Genomic DNA, 21,059 nt, shown 5'->3' with positions numbered 1-21,059 from the left:
GATTTTTTTAATGTACATTTTTAATTCTCTACATTTAGTGCAGCCACTCCTCAAAGCAGCACTAGATCATAGGATAAAACATCAAAAGTGACCAGTATGTTCCTGGTCAAATAAGTTCAGTGTTACTGTCCTGTGCCTTGAGTAAGGTCACCTCGGATTACATACACCTAAATCGTAAATGCTTTACAGAATTCTCTCTTTTTCTATAGGTTTGTTAGGTTTATTTGTTGGGGTTTTTTCCTTTTTGGCCTAAGTGTGACTTCAGCTACCCTTCAGTGATGTGACCTGACACAAGTCACCATTGCAACTACAGTATAGCTCAGTCTAGTGCATCCTGGGACTGGGGTGACTTGTGAAAAAACAGGACTGTTGGCATTGTATTGAATCAAGGGCAAAATCACTAAGAATTAGGATTGGTTTTATTTTTATCAGGTTAACTTGTAGCTCTTCTCTGAAGTTCCTTAAGAAGAAAACCATGGTGTAGGGAATCAACATTCTCTTCTGGATGTCCCTCACGAACCAGCAATTGTGGTGACTATTAAATTGATTACTGTTTATGAAAAAGTCTTTGTTCTTAATTAGGGATCACTTTGACAGTGAGCTCAGGGAGTTCAAGGACAACTGTAATGAGCAGCTGGTGCTTGTCTTGAGCCCCCTGAGCAAGCAAGATATGAGTAGGACCATCAAGACAACAAATACCATGTGCTGTGGTGTCATGACGGTAACTCCACCACACTCGGGCATCTGGCCAATTGTCCCTGGTGTGTGTGAACCTTAAAAATCATGAGATACTGCATGCCTGCACTTAGCCTAAACTTAAAAGTTTACATACACTAGGTGTGTAAACTATTTTTGGTTTTCACTGAGTATAAAGGCAGGAAAGCTCCAGGACTGGGCCAGGAGCCTCACCTACAAGTGGACGCACCACATAGGAATTTTCCCAGTTACTGAGATACTCTTGGCACCACTGCAATGGGGCTTCCCAGCCAAAGTGTGGACTTGGATGATTTTAAGGTGGTAACTCGTGATGTATCCTTTTCTTAGTCTCTGTAATGATCTGCAGTAATGATTTGGTGCTGTGGTCCTACTGCTCTTTTATCATACTGTGCATAATAACTAGTACTGTTTCCTTTTATCATATTGCAGGCTTTTTTTTCCTTTATTATACTGTAATATAATAAACTGCATTTATCCTTATATTTGATTTGGAATTCATTTTTCCTTGGTACCCAGTCAATCAGCAAAACAGTGATAAAGAGAAATTTAGAAAAACCATGATCTTTACAACATGGCAGAATAACTATTCGTGGGCTGCTTGAGGTGGAGGAGGAACATAATCCACATAGACAACTCTAATAGTTCTGCAAACCTGCTTTTCCGTATATACAAACACATCAGTGGTGTAATGATGAGCCTAAATTACAGGATTTGTTAAGTATCTTCTCTCCCATCAGCAACAAGTAAGCAGACACAATCCCCCATACTGCTACTTTATACATAGATGAGATAGGGATTAGAGTTTTCACATTCTTTTTGTTTGGTTTTGTTGGTGTTTTTGTTTGTTTGTTTGTTTTTCCGGAATTTGAGATAGCTTGGAGATAAATATAGGTTCTGTACCTAGCTCAGCCTTCAGATAACATGCCATCCATTTTAGCCTGGTAGGCTATACGAAAACAAGGTTTATGCAATCACCCTGTCTCTCTGTCTGTGGACAAGTTCTAATTTTGAAGGTGGTAAACAGTTTCAGCAGAGTTTGAGAGATTATAATGTTTATACAAATTTTATAAAAATAGATAACCAGGCAGAGGAGACACTAGGGGCTGAAAAGTTTGGAGTTAACACCTAATAGCTTTCTACCCAGTCAGCAAATTTCTACGAATTTCCACTTCTGAACATGGCAGCCTGCATGTTGCTGCCAAAATGCTCCACAGGAGAAGATGCTAGGCATATGCAGTCATAACAGAAAGTATTATTATAATGCAGGCAAATAGTTCAGCCAACCAAGAGGCAAATCCATAGGAAACCAGGCTTCATTACCTTCAGCGTTCACAGAACTAGTAGCTTATATTTCTGAAGGATGAAATAAATATGGGCAGTCTGAAGTTTTTTTGCAGACAACCACTGCTAGCGGATTGTTATTCATCTTGGGGGCAAAACTGGAAGTAAATGTAATTCTTAACTGGCACTGCTAAAGTGTATGTCTCTTGTAGGTGCTCACAGGTCCTGGGAGGCTGCACACTGGCACAATTGGCTGCATATTACATGGATTGCTAACTCCAGCCCTTTCAAGGACCTGACTCACCATATCCCAGCCACTAAACTCAACTTGGAACTGGATTTATCATTTGGATTTCTTTAGTGATGTACTATCAGAAGCATAAACTGCACCCGTTTAGTGATCTGTGAGAACTAAGAGCTCGTATTACTTGCAGCTGTCCCTCAGTCCAAAGGTGATGATCTCAGCTTCTCTCTTTATGTCAAGTGTTTCCATTTCATACCCCTCCTACTAGCAATAGTATTGCATACCACCCCTCTACTACACATTTCTGAACTGATTGATTTCTGTGTCTGTGTTTAACCCTGCAATCCTCACCTAGACATATTCTATCCAGTTCATGAGCAGAAATACTGGATGTTGTGCAGTCTGTACTTTCTTACTGCAGAATACCCTTTCCATAATCACAGGAACCCTGTCTTGATGAGCCCAAGCTCAGTGGCCCATTTCCATAACACTTTTAAGCACCTCATTGCATATTTAAGCACTTCTAGGATGCTTATAATGTGTACATCTTATCACATATTTTTCATGTTTTTCAAGCCTGCACAGTGGGTGTGACACTTTGCCTTTATATTATTGCTTGTTTTCAGTTTTCATTGCATTACTTTAGCCTATAGTAAACAAATTATATTTAAGGTGAGCTTGAGGATTTATGGATGGGTTTGAGGCTGCTAATGGGTGAGCCAGATACCTTTAAAATGTGCTTTCTATGTGAAAATAACACGAAGCAAACAGATATCCAGAGATACGTTCCCTTCCATGATGACAGTGGTAAAGAGGGAAAAAAAAAAAACAACCAACAAACCATTCTGTTTGTGTCAAAGCTACAGAGGAGAGGTTATGGAAAATAGTAAGAAGTGTTTAATAGGAAACATTTCTATTGATTACAGTAACGAAGAACTATCTCTACAGCCCAGGAAGATTTCAACTGTTGCTTCTATCATGGCAAAGGAAACACTTGGTAACCTCAGAAACAAGGGTAACTTTGTAACATCCTTACCTGCATGGGGCCATATAGATTAATTTGAGGCCTGGAAGTATCGGACAAAAACTGCTGCACTTTAAGTTGCAAAATTTTGATTTGATCAAAATCTCCATGCTAATTAAAATTTGGTAGGTATATTTCTCTTGCATAAATCTGTATTGACAGTCTTTCTGACTTTCTGACTGTGAGTTGCCAGAACTCAGTGCGACTTCCCAAAGCTGTTCCAAAAACCTTTTAGCTAGACCTTTTGGGACATGTCCCCTGTTGTGTGATGATTCGGGTCAGCATGCCTGGCTGCCAGTATTATTTAAAACAATGTAAAAGGCAAAGACTTGGTGTTGTCACTTTCTGTTTGGACAGCTGAAAGCTATGACTGTTTTCGATATGGTGCTTTGTGCTCCCTAGATCAATACAAAGTTGAGCCAGAACCAAAAGCCAATAGCCAGGGAAACTAACAGCCAGGCCTGCCAGGCTTGAGCCTACCAAACTTACATCATTTGGCATTTTCTGGTCCTCTAAAGCAAGATACAAACTCCACATAGGTCCTGGGCATGCCAGGGATCTATCCAAAGCATCTTACACACAACATTTTATAGCGAGGAACCCACAGAGTACCATGGTCAATCTTGCTGCGCAGAGAGCTTTGTACGGGCACCTCAGGAACCTTGAGCACTGATGGGCCAAAGGCTCAGAAGAAGGTCTACCAGAGGGACAAGGGATGTGTCAGCTGTTGCCAATACTGTCAGGAGCTTGACCATGCCTGGCTAGGGCAGTAGAGCCAAGCCACCAATGAAGCATGCAGGACTCTGCTTGAACTGGATAATGAAGGCTAGAGACTACTGCTAGACAAGATCTCTGAAACTCCCAGGAAAAAAAACCCCAGAAGTTCCAAGGATAAACAGAATAACTGGGCTGGCATCAACCCAGGTAGATATGTGCAGAGCTTTTTTTCTCTGAGCATGTGTTTGGGCAGGGGAAGGCTATTTTCTGTGCCGATCATCTCCTGGACCTGCAGTGAGGTGCCAGGCATGCTGCTGGCAGGGCTGTACTGCTGGTGGCCTCACACCTACACCAGCTCTGGGTGGCTCCTGGAGGCCGCCTGTCTCCTCCTGGCCTCTGGAGAAGCCTGGCACCCTGCCCCAGCCTTGTGATGACTCCAAGTTGTCCTAAGGACCTCACTTCCATACCCTCTCCTTCGAGCCCTGCCACTATGCTTGCCTGTGTGTGCACTTTGGTACATGCTGTGAGTCACAGCGTTTCCCCCAGCCCCACTCACTCCTGCAGCTGGGACGAGGCTCCCAAACCGGGCAGAGCCGCTCCCCGGTCCCCCAGCCTCCTTCACGCCGAGCCGTGTCCCCGCCGTGCAGCTCCCATCGCGGCGGTGCCCCCCCGGAGCAGCGGTCTCCCGTGCTGCCACAGGCACCGGGGGGCGAGTCGCAGGGAGAGGCGGGCACGAGCCAGGCAACAGTCACAAGTTCCTTCCAACACTCTTCCTTTCCCTGTGGGAGATCGCTGGGACAACATCTCACATCAGCTGTACAAGCGCCCTTGCGTGGTGTGACATGAGTTACAGTGAATTGCAAATGAATTGCGGTGGCAGCGTGTCCCTCGTTCCCTGCACCTCTCTCGCCTCTTTTGCGATAGCTTTCCTCGCTGGAGCACCTCATCCTGCAGCACAGCGCGTTACTTCCACCGGCGCTACCAAACCGGCGACACAAGACAGCGATGGTGGCTCTGAAGGTACCACGAAGTAAACTGGGCTGCGGAAAGCAAAATCCCCGCGGTATTCCCGTGATTAACGCCGCGCAGGGCGGATGCGGAGGAGCGGGGGCCACACGAGTGCAGGCGGAGCAGCGACAGCTGCCGGCAGGGAAACCCCGGGGGAGCCGCGCTCTGCCCCCCGCGCCCGGGCTGCGGAGCGGGGCTGCGCCACCGCCGGGCTTCCCGCTCCCGCACCGCTGCCGCTGCCCCCGCCTGGGGCCGGGGGTGCGGGGCGCCCCTCAGCCGGGCCACCGCCTCACGCCCGGGACGACGGTTTCCGTGCGATCCCCGAGCCTTCTGCCGACCGGGAGGGGGCCGGCCCGGGCAGAGGAACGGCGACTCCCGCCGCGCCCCGTCCCCGCGGGGCAGCGGGCCCAGCCCCGCCCGCACTGACAGCGCCGGGCCGGAACGGGACTGGCGCGGCCCCGCCCCCGCCGCCCCGCGCCTGCGCACGGCCCGGATCCGGCGTTTAGTGCCGGGGCAGCTGCAGCGCACCTGGAGCCTCCGGTTGTGTCGCCCCCCGTGCCCGGTGCAGCCCGCCCTCCCCGGCCCGCCGAGCCCGCGCCGCAGGTGGGGAAGGCCGCTCCTGCGGTGGAGGGGAGGCGGCTGGGCGGGGGCCGAAGCCGAGGCTGGGCCGAGCGCGGCTTGCGGCTGTGAGGCCGTGGGGAGCTGGGCGTCAGGCGGGGGCCGCCGCGCTGGGTCGTGGGCTTCGGCGGGGCCCGGGCAGGCCCGCGGCGCGGAGCCGCTTACCCCGGGGCGGCGGCCCGCGCCTCTCCGCGCCGACACCCCCCGCCTGCCGGGCGGGGGCAGCGGGCAGCGGCCGAGCCCGCCGGGCCTTGGTCCGCGCCCGCCGGCTGGACGCTTCGCCATGTTTGCCAGAGCAGCTGCCGCTCTGGCCTGACGGGCGGGAAAGTCCGTAAATGTCGGGGAGAATCTTGGCCTCTGTGGTTTTGGCAGCGCCAGCCTTACCGAGCAGGCTGGGCCCCGGAGGTGGGTTTCCGAAGGGGTCGGGGCAGGCAGCCCTGGCCTCGCCTGCCTGTGCTGGGCAGGTCGGTGGCTGCTAAGTCATTGCCTTGCCCAGCTGCATCCTCTGTTTTGGAGGAGCTTGTGGTGTTCGTGGTTAAGACACAGCTGATAGGGTGGAAGATGGTTGCTGTTCAAAGTCTTCTGCTGTTTTGAAAAAGAAGTAGGTTTGCTATCTCAAGTTTATATATTTGCATATAAGAGGTAAGAATGCCAGCCTAACTCTTTGGAGAAATATAACAATCTAGTTTAATTCTGTAAAGTTTCACTGAGTTTATAAACAAAAATTTATCTCCCCAAGCCTTCTGTGTAACTTGGGATGTGGTGGTTCTGTATGCTTGGGATGTTGTTTGGGTTTTCTCTATGTACTATCATACTACACTGCTGCAGCAAGTTGAAGGGCACAGTCTTAAACAAAACCAGCTTATCGTAATGCTTCTGAATTTACTCAACTCTTCCTAACAGACTGTGAAGTCAAAGAAACTCCAGATAAGTCCAAGGAGACTGGAGTGTGTATACATCAGTTACAAGGGAGAGAGAGACTGGGTCAGAGCACAGCTGCTAAGGAAGTAGGGTTTGTGACTGGTGACAGTATAGAGGCAGTCACATGTGAAGATGAGATATTCTCGGAGCTGCTACTGTTCCTCATGTAAGTGTTGGATAAAAAAATAGTGTTCTTGAGTTTTGGCCAGCTGTAATGGAGTTCAGCGCTTGGTTGTGGGGGGAAGCATGTTGGAGGAACACATTTCACTTGAAGGTCATTGTCTATCTTCTCACCCGTGAACTGAGATATGGCTTTCCTAAGTCTGGCGGTAGAACAACAGTATTAAGCTCGAATTATTGAAGCTCAGGTACAGTTGGTATTGGAGGATACATCTGCCTTAGTATTTTAATTAAAATAAAGGGTGTGCTCTTCAAATCAGTTCCCAGTCATACTTGTCTGCTGCACTTCGGTTCACATCACAGTGTGATTTGGGAGTGCGTGAATGCTCTCCCTTTTGGAAGAAGCTAAAACTAGAAGGTGCACTTCAGTTGTGGGTGTTGTCAGTCTAGACAAGACCTAGTATGAAATAAACACACAAAAACATATATAGTGTGGATGTTGAATTCTCAATAACTATTTATTTCTATGGAGTTGCTGCTTGTTCTGTACTGTTAATGTAGATGTAGCCTGTGTTTACCATCAGTGAAGTAGGTCAGTTGAATACAGTTGTGGTACAACAACAACAGGGATTTATCGCTAAGTTTTCAGACCTGTAACAGTGACAGCTACTGCCTAAGCTGCAAGACTGAAGTTTTGTAGCTTAAAGGCTGTAGGTCAGCTACAAGGAGAACAGTATGCAATTTTTTTCAGAAAATTTTTTTCAATACTTCAGTAGTTTTAATTTTCAATTCAACAGTTTCCATTATGGAATGGCTCCCAAACTTAGCATGTTTTTAAAAGTGCTGTAGCAGCATAAGGATAATAGTTTTCCTTCTTGTAAGGGTTTAATGACTTAAATGAATAAAATAATGCAGCATATTTTCTGGAGCAGTAACTGAGACTTGCTGGCATTTGAATTACTTTCCCCCTCCCACATTCACCTAGCCTTTGTGGCAGTATAATGAATTAATGTGGTGCTTGTGTTACCATATTTGAGATCTTTCTGTTTTGTCTTGAGTGGTTGGTTTAAAATATTCTGACTTGTTTTGCTTTCTTAAGCTTCCTCTTAGGTCTTCCATTCTCAGTGAACCATGATGATTTGTAGCAGCTGCTTTAAAAATTTTTTTAACTTTGAATTTTATTTCAACCTGTTTCAAATAAGGAAGTATTCCACTTGAATCACTTCATTACAGCCTTTAGTTTCAAGCATCCTGTGTTTCAAGGTGGTTTCAATGCCATGACCGAAAAACTCCTGTAATGGGAAAATTTTAAAATTTGCATGGCTAGCAAAAATGCTTTTTTTAACAAGTCTTTATAAATGCTATGTATTGCTGGCAGCTCTGTTAAATTAACTCCCATTTTTTCCTTGACTTTCCTGGGAATCAGCCCTCTTGGGTAAAGGGAATCACCAGTTTAAACACTGCAGATCTATATTTCTAGTTTCCAAGCTAGTAGCTGATCCCATGTTCTCAAAACAAGTCCAGCCTAAAAGGTTTATTAGAATTGGGTCTGTAGTGTCTGTAGAATCCACTGAAAATTGCAAACTTGCTTTCTAGAGCCCAGTCTTGATTTTTTTGTTATACAAAGAAAGTGTTGTGTGAAAGTCTGTACAACAGCCCTGCGAAAAGCACTGCTAGAGTGTGGCAACCTTTTGCCAGCAATTTTGGTGTTCTAATTTAAAAGCCTCTCGTCGATCCCCATTCAGCCTGTGTATATTGAAGGGTCTGAGCAAAGCTCCCAGTTAGTTCAGGTGCTTAGGGCTTGGGATTGACTCCAGCTTGACAGGGCTTTCATGCTTTGCAGGTCTTGAGGGGATCTGAACAGAGGGCAACAGGAGCCTTGGAGTAACGACCCTGTGGTTACCTGATGCAGAGCAATAAATGCAAGCCATGTTTGAATAGTTCTCCCTGAAAACTTTCTTCTGATTTTTATTTTAGACATGGGAAAATCACTTTCTCACCTGCCTATGCATACATGCAAGGACGATGGCTATGATGGAGGCACAGTGTCTGATAACATGAGGAATGGGTTAGTGCACTCAGAGTCGCACAATGAAGACAGCAGATGTGGAGATGTATCACAGTTTCCTTACGTGGAATTCACAGGAAGAGACAGTGTCACGTGCCCCACTTGTCAGGGAACGGGAAGAATTCCACGAGGTAAGTTTTCTTTGTTTTTTTTAACTTTTAACCTATAAATTTACCTCATAACCATGTGCAGTTGTAACTATAATCATCCATAGCAAATAGCTCTCCTATTTAAGATGAAGTTCTTTCATCTTTTTGGCTTTTTAGCACTAGGCATTTTGTTATGACTGTACTGGATGAATGAAACAAATTGAGATGTTTGGCTGTTGCCTCCTGGGTCTTCTCTTGTACAATGCCGGTTTTCTGTCCTTCTCAGCTTTAAATTGACACATAACCCTAGCTCTTGCAAGCTGAATTTGAAAACCTTTATTTTTGTGAGATTTTTATTACATCTTTTTTTAGCTACCTATTTTAAACTCTTTGAATCAACATATAACTGAAAAAATAGCTGCAGATGCAGGAAGTGAAGAGTAGGCCTGTACTGCAACACCTTTTCCCTAATCAGTTACAGTGAAATTTTTTGCCCTCACTGCTGCCAGTGCCACTCAGTTTCCTTGACTCTCCCTTTGTCCCATGTGTCCTTGGCAGAGGACCTCCACGGAGCTGAAAATACATAGGCTCTCTGGCTGCCCTGGAAAGGAGTAGGCTGCACAGTGTTAGGCTTCATGCCTAACCATTTTATTTGCTTGCTGCCCTTGTTCTTTTCTAAGTGTACTACACTAAGTCACCTGAATAGCTATTTAAGAAGAGACCTCAGAGAGGAGAATGCAGGTTATCTGAAACTGGGAAACAGGAGAGAGTGGCAAATGCAGTGTGCCAAGGCACAGTATTCTTTCAGCTGTAAGTTCTTCCCATTGATAGGGAAGAGGAACTGATGAGAATGTCTTGTGTTTGGGACTGCTTTGCTTTTGCCAAAACTCTTATCCAAAATAGATTAGTGGGTGTAAAAACCCTCAGAACTGATTTTAATCAGCAGCTCAGGAAAATTGGGTGATGTATGTTGTCCTTGTACATGTGCTTCAGTCAGATTAGGTTTTAGTATAGTTCACACCTCCTTCTGCCTCACCTGTGAATAAGAAGTGGGGGGCACAGGATATTAAAAAGTTACAAATATGGGATTTGTATTTTAGCTGTTAAACTTTATTACAATGTATCATTTGAGTATTTCTGAATTCAAATTTGAAGTGTGGAAAAGCTATGCAACTAAAAATTATTTGAACAACTATAGAGAAGGAAGTCTGTTCTGTTAGCTTGCTAACTTGAAATGCTTCAATAGAATAGAAACTTGCTATTGATATTGTTAAAATAGTGCTAAATACTGCTAAAATGCAGTAACAGTGGGATTTCTGTGTTCAAAAGCTTATTTCTTTGACTGTAAGACTTTTGGATGTAGTAATTAACTCATATTTGTTTAAACATTTTACAGTAACTATTAAAAACACAAGGTGTCCTTACATTCTAATGAAATTATATGATTAAAGCTAAAACTTTAAATGAGTTAGAAGAAATAGGGATGTCTTTAATTATTTTCTAGTAATTTTTTGGGGAAAAAATAGTGTTTGGGTTTTTTTTTTGAGGGGAGAGGGTTCACAGAATGACTGCATGACTTGTAGGGCAGACTAACGATATGGCTAAACTTAATAAAGACATAGAATAGGGTTTTGTTACTTGGACAGCTTTAGCTTTTCAGTAAGATAACAGCACAGTCCTACTTTCATACCTTTTGTTCAAAGGTTGAAGATGCTTCATTGAAGTGGAGATGAAAATCAGTTTTAAATTGGTAGAGGTTTTTTAGAAGGCTGATGTTACATACTACTACCTGCTTAGCTAGCATGCTTTGCTCAGCTTAGTGATTCAGCATGGAATCACTTCTGAGGAGTTGATTAGCAAGGTGATAATGCTGGTCAAATCCTGCATTTGGCTTAAAAAAATGCAAATCTCACTTGGTCTTGAGGCTTCTCTGTTAACATATAGATGAATCTCAGTTCTGGTTTTGTGTGCAAGCAGATAACAAAAGCTGTACAGGCAGATGTAGTCCATCTATTTTCAAGTCATCTGTGCTTGTGTTTTTTAGTTCTACTGTTAAGATATTCCTCTCTTTAAAATGCTGTCTAGTGAAGTAGTTCATGGCTTGGAGAAATTCCAGTAGATACTTTTTTGACTTCCAGGGTGCTGCAGCTCAGTCCCATGAGAAATGGCTGTATGTACCGGTGATGTCCAGAATGCAGCATGTGTATAACTTGCGTTGGTGAAGCCACCCACATTGATACATATATTTTTTAGGATTTTTTTTTTTAAACAAACCTGACTTCTGCTTTTGAGAAGAGTACATTCAGAATGCCTTCTGGAACAGTTCTAACTGCCCAAGCTTCTGAATGTTTTTCCTATGACTTTACGTGGCCTGGTGTAGAGAGAGCTGGAAGCTGTTATGTACCTCTGTTTCTCTTGAGGAAATGGTGCCAGAGGCATGTTATCTCCTGTGCATGTTCGCAGCACAGAGGCAGAATTTGTTGCTGTTTTGGTCTTTCTGGGCTTGGTGGTTTTTTTTCTCTCCATGTTGTGCAAGCCATACTCCTATTTCAGAAAGTGACATAAGCTACAATAATATTCTGCGTGGGTTGTTATCTGGAATTTAAATGTTTATCTTTAATGGCACCAAAGAATAAACACTAAAGTTATAACAGGCACTCTTTCTTTGAAGTAACTGCAACAATACTTACTCTTTTCTTTGTTTAAATTCTGAAAGGGTGTTTTTGTTTCCAGGGCAGGAAAATCAGCTGGTAGCATTAATTCCATACAGTGATCAGAGACTGAGGCCAAGAAGAACGTAAGTTAACAGTTGTGATACATAAATCTACAGTTAATTTTTCTCTTCTAGTTAAAATTCAACAATTTAAAGGAGATAGTGGTAAGAGGAATCAAGCAAAAAGAAGGGAATGTTTTCTTGCATTCGGTACTGAAAGAACCCTGCTCATGAGCAATACCAGTCTTAATAACTTAAGGAGTTAGAGGTTAACAGGTGTGCGTACTGCCATCACAGTATGTCTTACAAAGCTAGTAATACTGTATGATCTCATCATGTAGCTATTTATCTAAATGTCTGCAGTAATTATGCAAGTATTCATCAATCTCTGTAGTATCTTAACTGATCTGAGCAGATACATCTTCAGTGTTAAAGTCCGAGTAAAGTGATAACTTTTTTGGGCCACTACTACAGAATAAGTCACCTAGAAAATAATCTGTAAAGCTCTAAGCAGCTAGCAAAATCAAGATTCATCTTTCTGATATAGTATATTTGAATTTTTTTTCCTAGGATCTGCTTAAAGTTTTCATTACAGTCTTCAGGGCTTCTTGTTCTGACGCTTTTTTTTTTGTTGTGGTTTTTTGTTTTCTTTTTTCCATTAATGTTTGGATGTTTCTCTAGTAAGCAGAAATGAGTGCCAGGAAAAAAAAAATACAGTAACTTCACATAATACTACCCTGGATCATGTCTGATATTAGTAGTACAAATTTGAAACACATTGCTTTAGTGTTCTAACCTTGAGAAACCTGGAGCTGCAGTAGAACCTTTTACTTGTGTATTTTTTTATACACACCTTTTATGTTAGGTTAATTGTGAATTTCCTGTTTCTTAGCAGGAGTCTACACTTCCCTGAAAGTATCTTATGACAAAGAATCTTGTGTAAGGTGCATAAGAGCTTTATTCTTCATTCTGAGTGTGTTGTCAAATTCCTGCAGAATGACAAACCTTCTCTTACAAATACATTTTTAAGAGGAAGTGTTTGTTTCAAAGCACATAAATGTTTACCTCTTCCATTTTCCACTAAGTTCCAAATGTTGAGATAATCACATGTTTTGAAACTTGATTTCTGTATATATAAAAAAGTAACAGCTGTTTGAGACAGGTGTGAAGTGCATTGTGGCTTGTTTGTGGTTTTTTTCCCCTATGGGAGGTGGAAATAGACTGAACTAAGTTGTATTGACTGGTCATGCTCCTTATTTAAAAGAAAATAACATACCACTATTGTTTAATGTGCTTTTGACTCTGAAATATGCTTTTTTTTTTTTCCCCCTCCAGAAAGCTTTACGTGACTGCTTCTGTAATTGTATGCTTACTACTTTCTGGGCTGGCTGTATTCTTCTTGTTTCCTCGCTCAATCGATGTTGAATACATTGGTGTGAAGTCAGTGTATGTCACTTACGAACAGGCTAGACATATAATATATCTAAATATTACAGTAAGTAACTATTTCTTTAGATGTTTGTAATGGATAAATGCAACAAGAGATACTGCTTTGACTGTTTAATATACATAGAAATTGTGGTTTAGCTGATGAACTTAGTGCGTTAGGAAATACAGGCAGATACAATGACTGCTTTGTAAAATGTAGCTGGACCTTCTGTGGCTGGTTTCTGTAGTTGTAGTTAATAGAGGTGTAGTTGCAAGCTACCATTGGGTCTTCTATTTTTATGGGAACAGTGACCTCTGAGTGCTCTGCGTTATTTTTGGAATATGAGTGAAATGTGGTGTGTATGTAGGAACATGTCTTGGTAATGCAGTCAATACAGGATTGCCTAAAGGTTTTTCCATAAGAGTTCCTCATTTTAAATAAACTAAACCAGATGTGGGAGAAAAGGGTCCTGTGGTAGCTAAATTTCCTGGAGGGAATAATCAAGAATGGGAAGAAATGCAGTATTTGCAGTGGAAGGTGGACGCCAGGGAAGTTGTGCAGAAGTTTGTGCTGCTCAGTATATTCCCAGAAAAAAAAAAAAAACTGGGAAAGGGCTAAATGATGGTCCATTACTCCCTTCCCCCCCACCAATCCTTGAAGGCAAGAAAATATATCTGTGTAATTTCAGGTAATACTGTCTCAGGCATAAATCTCAAAATGTGTCCTCATAAAGATACACAGAATGAATAGCTGTTAATGTCTTTTTCATTTTTTTTTCAGAACACATTAAATATAACTAATAACAACTATTATTCTGTAGAAGTGGCAAATATCACAGCCCAAGTTCAGTTTTCAAAAACAGTTATTGGCAAAGCACGACTAAACAACATCACCAACATTGGTCCTTTGGATATGAAACAGGTAAGTAGGATTGGCTTTTGAAGTTGAATATGTGCTAATCTTCAAATATAAATCTACTCATTTGTGTTTTCATTGCTTTTCTTGTTTTGTGCTTTTTTTTTTCAGATTGACTATATGGTGCCCACAGTCATACAAGATGAAATGAGCTACATGTTGTAAGTGTACTGGCCTCTAAATATCATGTGGGTTGTCTTAAAAATCACAATGGTGCTAAAAGTGACTTTGAAAAAAGTCAGCAGAAATGTATTTGCAGAGTTGTTGCGGCATTTTCTTTGTGGATCTTTAATAGTACTGAAAAATACTTAAACTATGGTTGTTTCAGTAGTTTCATATAGTGGCTTGCTGCACCTGGCTCTCAGCACTTTGAGCGGCATCTCTATCCCAGTGTTTCAGGCCTTGGCAATAGCTAGGACTTGCTGCTTTGGGGTGTGAAAGTGCAGGTTTGTTCCCCTAACAAGTTCTCTGGTAACTTTCCCACATATTTCTCTGGTAGTAGAGGGAATTTGTATTTAATTCTATACAAATTGGAGGCTAATTTGTATTTCTTCAGACCACGTGTATACAATGGTAAGCAGTGTTTATGGCCTGTCCGTTAAGCATTTTTATTCATTGCTTCTGAAAGTTTACTTGACCAACAGACTATTAGCTGAATATATCTTGGTAACAAACACAAATGTTAATTCTGTGACACTGAAATGCAGAATGAACAGAAAAAGTTAACTATTGAGACCTTGGGTCTGTGTGTAGTTCCAGTGGATTTCAGCCCCTTTGGGGTGGGAGAGAACCTTACAGCATTGAAGTGTTAGTGTGAATTGAAATAGGTGTGAAACACCAAACTGGGCACTAACTTTAAATAAGCAGAAAGTGTTGTACTTCTGTTGCCTCTTAAAAGCATGTAAGTTATCTTGATTAAACACTGAATCCTGTGAATCTGCTCACCCTTTGGATGCATAAGGAGTAAATAAATGTGGCCTTCATAGAACTCGTGCTAATACCTATCTAGTCATGCTTTTGTTGCAATAAGGCATTGAAACGTCTTCCATGGTCAGTACTGTGGCCTTAATTTCAGTAATGCTGTTGAGAGTCTGTTCCCAACAATAGCCACAACTTTTACGTGCAAGCTGGTGACTAATCTTAGGAAAAAACTGGATGACTTCAGATGTCTAGAGAGATGCAGACAGAGAAAAGCTGCTCTGCCTGTGGCCTGAACTGAATGTATTTCAGGCTCTTGTGCTTCATAGCTGCAGCCTTGGCAAAATGTGGAAGAATGGTGTGTTCACTAGTCCAACTTGGAGGTAGATGGTGCAGTCTTGGAGCAGAGGCAGAGAAACTGTCATTGACAGTAGTGTGTAATGTGGACTCGCCCTCCTTCAGGATAGCAAGTGTCAAGTGACATTACTAGATGAGCAGACTAATAGGTGGTTTGTAAGCATGTGAAAATATTCATTGCTTCAGCACAGTGATGCTAAGCATGGGCAATAACTCTTAATAAGAGACCCGTAACTATGGAAGTCTGTGTTAGTTAAGGGTCTAAGTTCTTGTACAGGCTGGCACAGCAAGGTGCTAGTGCTTGTGAGTAGCACTCACTAGCTTTGTGATGTTTAAAATGTACTAAACAAACTTGAGCCACAAAAAAAAAAGTAGCTATTAATTTTCTCCAGATTTTCTGTATGTTACACAGTTGGTATTACTTGACCTCCCTGACCTGTTGACAGTTATTGTTGATGGGTTTTTGCTCTTTCACTGTATTGTGAGTCTTGAAAGCCTGGGTTTGCTGTATAGGTCGACCCTGGAGACGGTGAGTGAGCTTCCTTAGTTTAAACACTCAGCTGGTCTTAGTGGGGTTTTGTATTTGTTACTGTTTGGGTTTTTTCTCCATGCACAAATATTTAACTTTCCAGTGAAGGCTGTGGGACAATCTTTGGAATGCAGGGAGTATTGTGGGTTATAGCGCTGGGTGTTGTACAGCGGATTACATTTCAGTGTTTTCCCAGCTAGTCAATTCAGTGTTAGTCATAACTAGCCAGTTTGGATCCCAGGGAGTGCATGTCCTGTAAAATTAGCTTAGGTTGAATACAGGAGACCTTAGAGATCTGAGGTGTCTGCATACAAGCAGGTCTGCTGAATCCAGATGAATGGTGAAATCAGCATTGTACAGGGCTTTTTCCATACTTATTTTAGAGATCTGGCTCAATGTGGAGTTCACCTTCAGTATAGTTTCCTAGCCACAGTTTTGTGCAGTGTGGTGTATTGTTCTGGCTTTTTTTAGTGGGTTGGTATTGTGTGTAGTGTTTTTAAAAAACGGATTTATTTCCAGATAATATGGAATTAAAAAAACAGTATGCTGGTGTTGTACCTCTCTGCTTGTCAGCCAGTATGTGTTGTTGGATACAATCTGGCTTTATATTATGTTACAGATAGTTTTCTAGTCCAAAATATAGACAAAAATAACTGAGAATACCTGGCATCATATAACTAAACTTGGTTTTAAGCCTAGCAGGAAAAAATCAAAATATTTATCATTACTACAGATACCAATATAAAACAACTTTTCATACCTGTTTTATTTGTATTTTCATACAATTTGGGTCACCGATGTTGATTCACTGTGTAATACTATATCATATGTATGTTGGTGCCGAGGAAAAGAATGACAATGGCATGCAAGTATTGTGGGGTGGCTGCCATGCAGTCTTATTGCACTGACCACTTGCCTTTCATTCCAGAGCTGATAAATTTGTGACCAAAAGCAGGGGGAAAAATACATACATTTACATAGTGCTCTGTATAACTGCTGTGTAGGTGCATGTGACTAAATATAAGTCTGACAAGGGTATATTGCAAGAGAACAATAACTTGAAAATCTCTGCAGATAGTTTAAATGTTACTTTGCGTAGTACAGAAGTGAATTAGCGCCAAAAAAAGGACTTTTCTAAGTTCTTGAAACATTTTGAGCAAGAATACCAAGCCTTCTAGGCTTTTTATAGAAATTGCTATTACATGAGAAGATGCTGAAGTTGGCATAACATTAATATTTTGTTGTAAAGTTTCCTTTCTATATATAAACTTCACATGAAGTGAAACTGCAGCAAATTGTTACTCTGAAGGGTTACAGACAGTCTTGAGTGAAGTGATATTGATGTGCTTTAATTTAGTGGTTGAGGTTTACTTCGGTTAGCTTCTGAAAGATGAAGTGAATGCTGTTTCACAGGACAGTTTTGTTGGCAAGTGTTGCATGTAAGCAAGTGCATGTGAAAGCAAGTAGACCTAGGTGAGTATACAGTCACTAGCAGTGTTTTAATTGCCATTGCTAACAACTCTGTAGTCTCTATATACATAGGTAACGGAATTTCCAGTTGCAACCACAATTCTTGCTTTTTAGATAATTATCTGTGAAAGCTCAATGCAAATCTAACTGTTGTTTTTCTTGTTTGCAGTGACTTCTGTACTTTAGCATCTATTAAAGTGCATAACATTGTAGTGATGATGCAGTAAGTATGGAAACTTCCTGTTTGTTGGCAACAACTTTAAAAGCAATGTAACTCTTTGAAATACTACTCAAAATACTTAATCCTGGAGTCTGCCTCATAGATAAAATGAAATCAACTTGCTTTCTAGTGTCGTAGCTTCATAGTTCTTGAAAAACAGGTTCTGGTGGTGTAAAGACACTTGAATAGGCAGAACTGTTATTACTGTATCTGCTGTGTAGTTGAGCTGTAACCATGGAGCTACTAAGGTCTCAAATACTTGGAAATGAGTTTGTTTCAAAATTGTTCAAAAATTGTCAAAATCTTTGTGATCCTGAAGCAGATACAGGCTTTAGTACTCTGCCAAAGTCTGCTTTATGTGACTTCTTGCATAAATAGTAGCATGGTGGTTTGTTCTTTTTGTCTTTTGAAGGGTTTTTTTTGCTGTTGAGGGGGAAGGGGGAGAGGTGTAGATCCAACCATGGCTGTAACTTCTCTAATCATTTGCTTTCTCCTCACAAGGCAAGGTATTAATGAGTAAACCTCAGGTTTGACATCTTTAGGGGGGAAAAAAGTCTGTGCTCAGGCAACCAAGTGTCTTTCATGGAGAAAATCTATAGTGGTAAACTAGTATTGTCTTAAAGTAATTTTTAAATAAAGTTTAAATTTTTTCCTTAAAAACTCTAGTAATGTCAAAATGCTGATTTTTAGAATAGGAAACTGAAGCATCTTGCAAACTTCTTCTGTTTTCTCTTTCTAAGAGTGACAGTGACAACCTCTTACTTTGGCCACTCTGAGCAAATATCCCAGGAGAGATACCAGTATGTGGACTGTGGAGGAAACACAACCTACCAGCTGGGCCAATCAGAATATTTAAATGTACTTCAGCCTCCACAGTAGAAGCACCTCTTGGTTAGTGTGGAATGACTGCTGTTGATGCTTGCAGAGATCCTTTGAATAGGACTGGTACTACGTGAAGGGGAGTGTATGTGCATGTAAAGCATAGCAAACATGGTGATTTGTTCACTTCAGACACAAGGAGGGAAAAGGTGAAAAATGTATATAGATGCACTTGTTAAATGTTGTGTTTTCCCCTTCTTTTTGCTTTCTATTACTGTAAGCACTTCTGTCAAGTTGTGTGGTGGGAGGGAGAGGGGCAGTATCAGATTCTTGAACTGAACTGGGACCTTTGCTTACAGTGTGGTACATCAACTTAGAGTAACTGTGTATGTCTATGTTTAGGTGAGATGTCTCACTAATGAGCATTTTAGAAAAAATGATACTCATAAATTTTAATTTTGTACTTCAGTTCTTGATATTTGACTATAAACTGGCAGTAGTACTACTTAAGTAACAAATTACTTTGAGGTATCTGGGTGTGAAACTTCTATTAGTAACCCAGTGGTGATGGTTTTTTATTTTGATATTCTACTTCTCATTTGCTATACATGATTAGAGGTGACATGCAGTCTTTGAAAACCAGGAAAGCTGTCTTGGATAACACTATACTCGAATGTGCAACTTCTAGAATCTGGCATCGTTTCATTCATATTCCCTCCTGCTACCTCTGGGATGTTATAAGGAGAATGTATGTTAGATTCAAACTTGGGTTTAAAAATAAAGAAACAACAACCCCCAGAGTCATTGCTGACGAAGGAAAAAGTAAAGACTAGAAAATGAACGAGTAAAGACTTTGATAGTGTCTTTCTACTTTATTTTTTAGTAAGCTTTGTGTACAGCTATTAAAAACAAGACTGCAGTTGGAACTAGGTGGGAAACTGGACACAGGTTTGGGCAGCCTAATGTAAATTTTCATTTTTATTGTTTTAATATGCTGTGTATCTAAGCTACTTGTGTTAATATGTTGGGGTGTGTGTATTTAGTGCACAGGTTCAGTAAGCAATGCAGTAATTACCTGAATCTCCAGAGCACTCACAGTTCCCATCTAAGTTATGTAGGGGAGAACAAAGCAACTCTTTCTGTTAAGAGTAAATGCTGATGTAATCATGATACTGACTTTATAACAAAGCTGTTAAATGGTTTCAGCAGGATAGTTTGCACAGTGAGAATTTCCAGGGTTATAATCAAACATGGTGACATGTAAATTTTGGGTCCAAAGCTGCTTGACTTCTGAAGGCTGACTGTTCTAAGGGTTAGGTATGAAACTTTTTAATTGACTAGATCAGGATTGTTTTATTTCTCAATTATACAAGATGCACCTGTAAAAGGTACTATTGAGATTTGCATTATAATGAATAGTTTGGGTTTTTTTAAATAGATGTTGCGGTTTTTATGCTGCCCATCTCCTGGAAATAAGCTATATAAAATGAATTGGCAATAAACACTATGGCAAAAGCCTGCTGAGTAATTTCTTGCAACTAACAATCTCATGCTTCAGTACTTCAGTGAATGTACATGTCTGTATTACTCTTTTCTTTATTGACCTTTCTTAGGTGGACCTACTTGGGTGGGTGGGGAAGAGAGTATCAATGATTTAAGACTGATATAAAAGAAATGAAGTAACTATACAAAAAACCCCACCTCTCCTCTGTTCGAATTGCTATGAACACTTACTCTGAATGTCTATGAGAAAATCTTGGAACCTAAACTGTCTATTTCATGTAACTGTTGATAAGATAAAGATGTCAGCTTTTTGGCTTTGGAAAACTTCTGGAACTGGAATAGTAGATTCTGATTTAGTATAGTTACATTCTGAAAATTACTCTTGAATCTGGGCAGTTAAAAGTAAACATTGTTACAGCTTACGATCACAAGGGAAACTAGCTCACAACTGACTCTGGTCTTCCTAGAGTATAGATGAGGTTCAGTCCTGTGGCTGATAAAATGCCTGCAGAAGCTTGTCTGGTAGCCTGAAAAGATGCAGGTAATAACTAAAGACCAGGGTAGTGGGGAGCTGGGTAGAAGCAGAGGTGAACTCTTCTTTATCTGGTGTAGAAAGATTTGCTTGTATTGGAGAGCAGGGAGAGTTCTGGTTTAAATCGTGTCAGATCTGAAGTCAGCCAGCAAGTGATAGGGCTTTTCTTCTAGGCCTAAGTATTTACATCTAGAATGCTGGTTTTGTTTGGAGTTTGTAGGTTGTTTGGAGTTTTTAAGTAGAAAAAGAAGAAAATTACTCTAGGCAAATATTTATATCAACTTAAAACAAATTTTTCTCTGAAGAATAAAAGTAATCTAAAGTAACCAACCTAAAGTAACTGGAATAGTGTAAGGATAAAATTATTTAACAGTAGCAAAGGCTGCTTGAACAAGCATGCTTGGGGGGAGGTTACACTGTTTATGCAGTATTGGGACTCAGGTTGACCTCTGAAAGTTTGAGAGATATGCTGAGTAAAATACATACTTAAATCTGTGGATCTTACATTGCATGAAGTGTTTGGTATTGGCTAATTTAAAATAATAAATTGAGTGGAATTATTCTTTCTGCATATGTGGTAGAAGGGGGAAGATACAACTCTTAATGTCTGTCATCTGGGATATCTAATGGATGTAAACTTTAACACCATCAATTTGTGGTAGACTTACTGAATGACTAAGTTTTCATTTTAAAATAAAGGGTGGGGTGAGGATCCTATTGATTAATTCTCCAATTAAGTCAGTTACAGGAGAATCAGAGGCTTAAAATTCCACATGTGCTAGTATGTTCTTGCAAAACTGTCAGCATATTTACTAACCAAACAAAGACAGAATTTCAATTTAACTAC

General features: G+C 41.2%; 1 protein-coding gene across 3 annotated transcripts; it reads left to right on the top strand.

Moving 5' to 3' along the window:
- The first annotated feature begins 539 nt into the window (after positions 1-539).
- TMEM106B (transmembrane protein 106B) lies at positions 540-19,705 on the top strand. Of its 3 annotated transcripts, none has more exons than XM_056335981.1 (8): positions 540-5,003; positions 8,628-8,849; positions 11,541-11,604; positions 12,856-13,015; positions 13,730-13,870; positions 13,976-14,025; positions 17,308-17,361; positions 18,099-19,705. In XM_056335981.1, exons 1-8 carry the CDS (start codon positions 4,826-4,828, stop codon positions 18,235-18,237), a joined length of 1,008 nt encoding a protein of 335 aa, XP_056191956.1. In that variant the 5' UTR covers positions 540-4,825; the 3' UTR covers positions 18,238-19,705. The 3 variants fall into 3 exon arrangements, with proteins under 3 accessions (XP_056191956.1, XP_056191958.1, XP_056191957.1); XM_056335983.1 differs by lacking the exon at positions 540-5,003 and adding an exon at positions 5,438-5,594; XM_056335982.1 differs by lacking the exon at positions 540-5,003 and adding an exon at positions 6,679-6,696.
- Positions 19,706-21,059: the final 1,354 nt, after the last annotated feature.

This window comes from Falco biarmicus, chromosome 4 (assembly GCF_023638135.1).
Source record: "Falco biarmicus isolate bFalBia1 chromosome 4, bFalBia1.pri, whole genome shotgun sequence".
Lineage (NCBI taxonomy): Eukaryota > Metazoa > Chordata > Aves > Falconiformes > Falconidae > Falco > Falco biarmicus.
This window is presented reverse-complemented; position numbering and strand designations above follow the sequence as displayed.

Excerpts from the sequence above, each read along its gene's own strand:
- TMEM106B (XM_056335981.1), top strand. The coding sequence starts at position 4,826 with ATGAGTTACAGTGAATTGCAAATGAATTGCGGTGGCAGCGTGTCCCTC. Across the intron at positions 13,016-13,729 it reads TAATATATCTAAATATTACA|AACACATTAAATATAACTAA; the intron begins GTAAGTAACTAT and ends TTTTTTTTTCAG. Across the intron at positions 14,026-17,307 it reads GATGAAATGAGCTACATGTT|TGACTTCTGTACTTTAGCAT; the intron begins GTAAGTGTACTG and ends TCTTGTTTGCAG.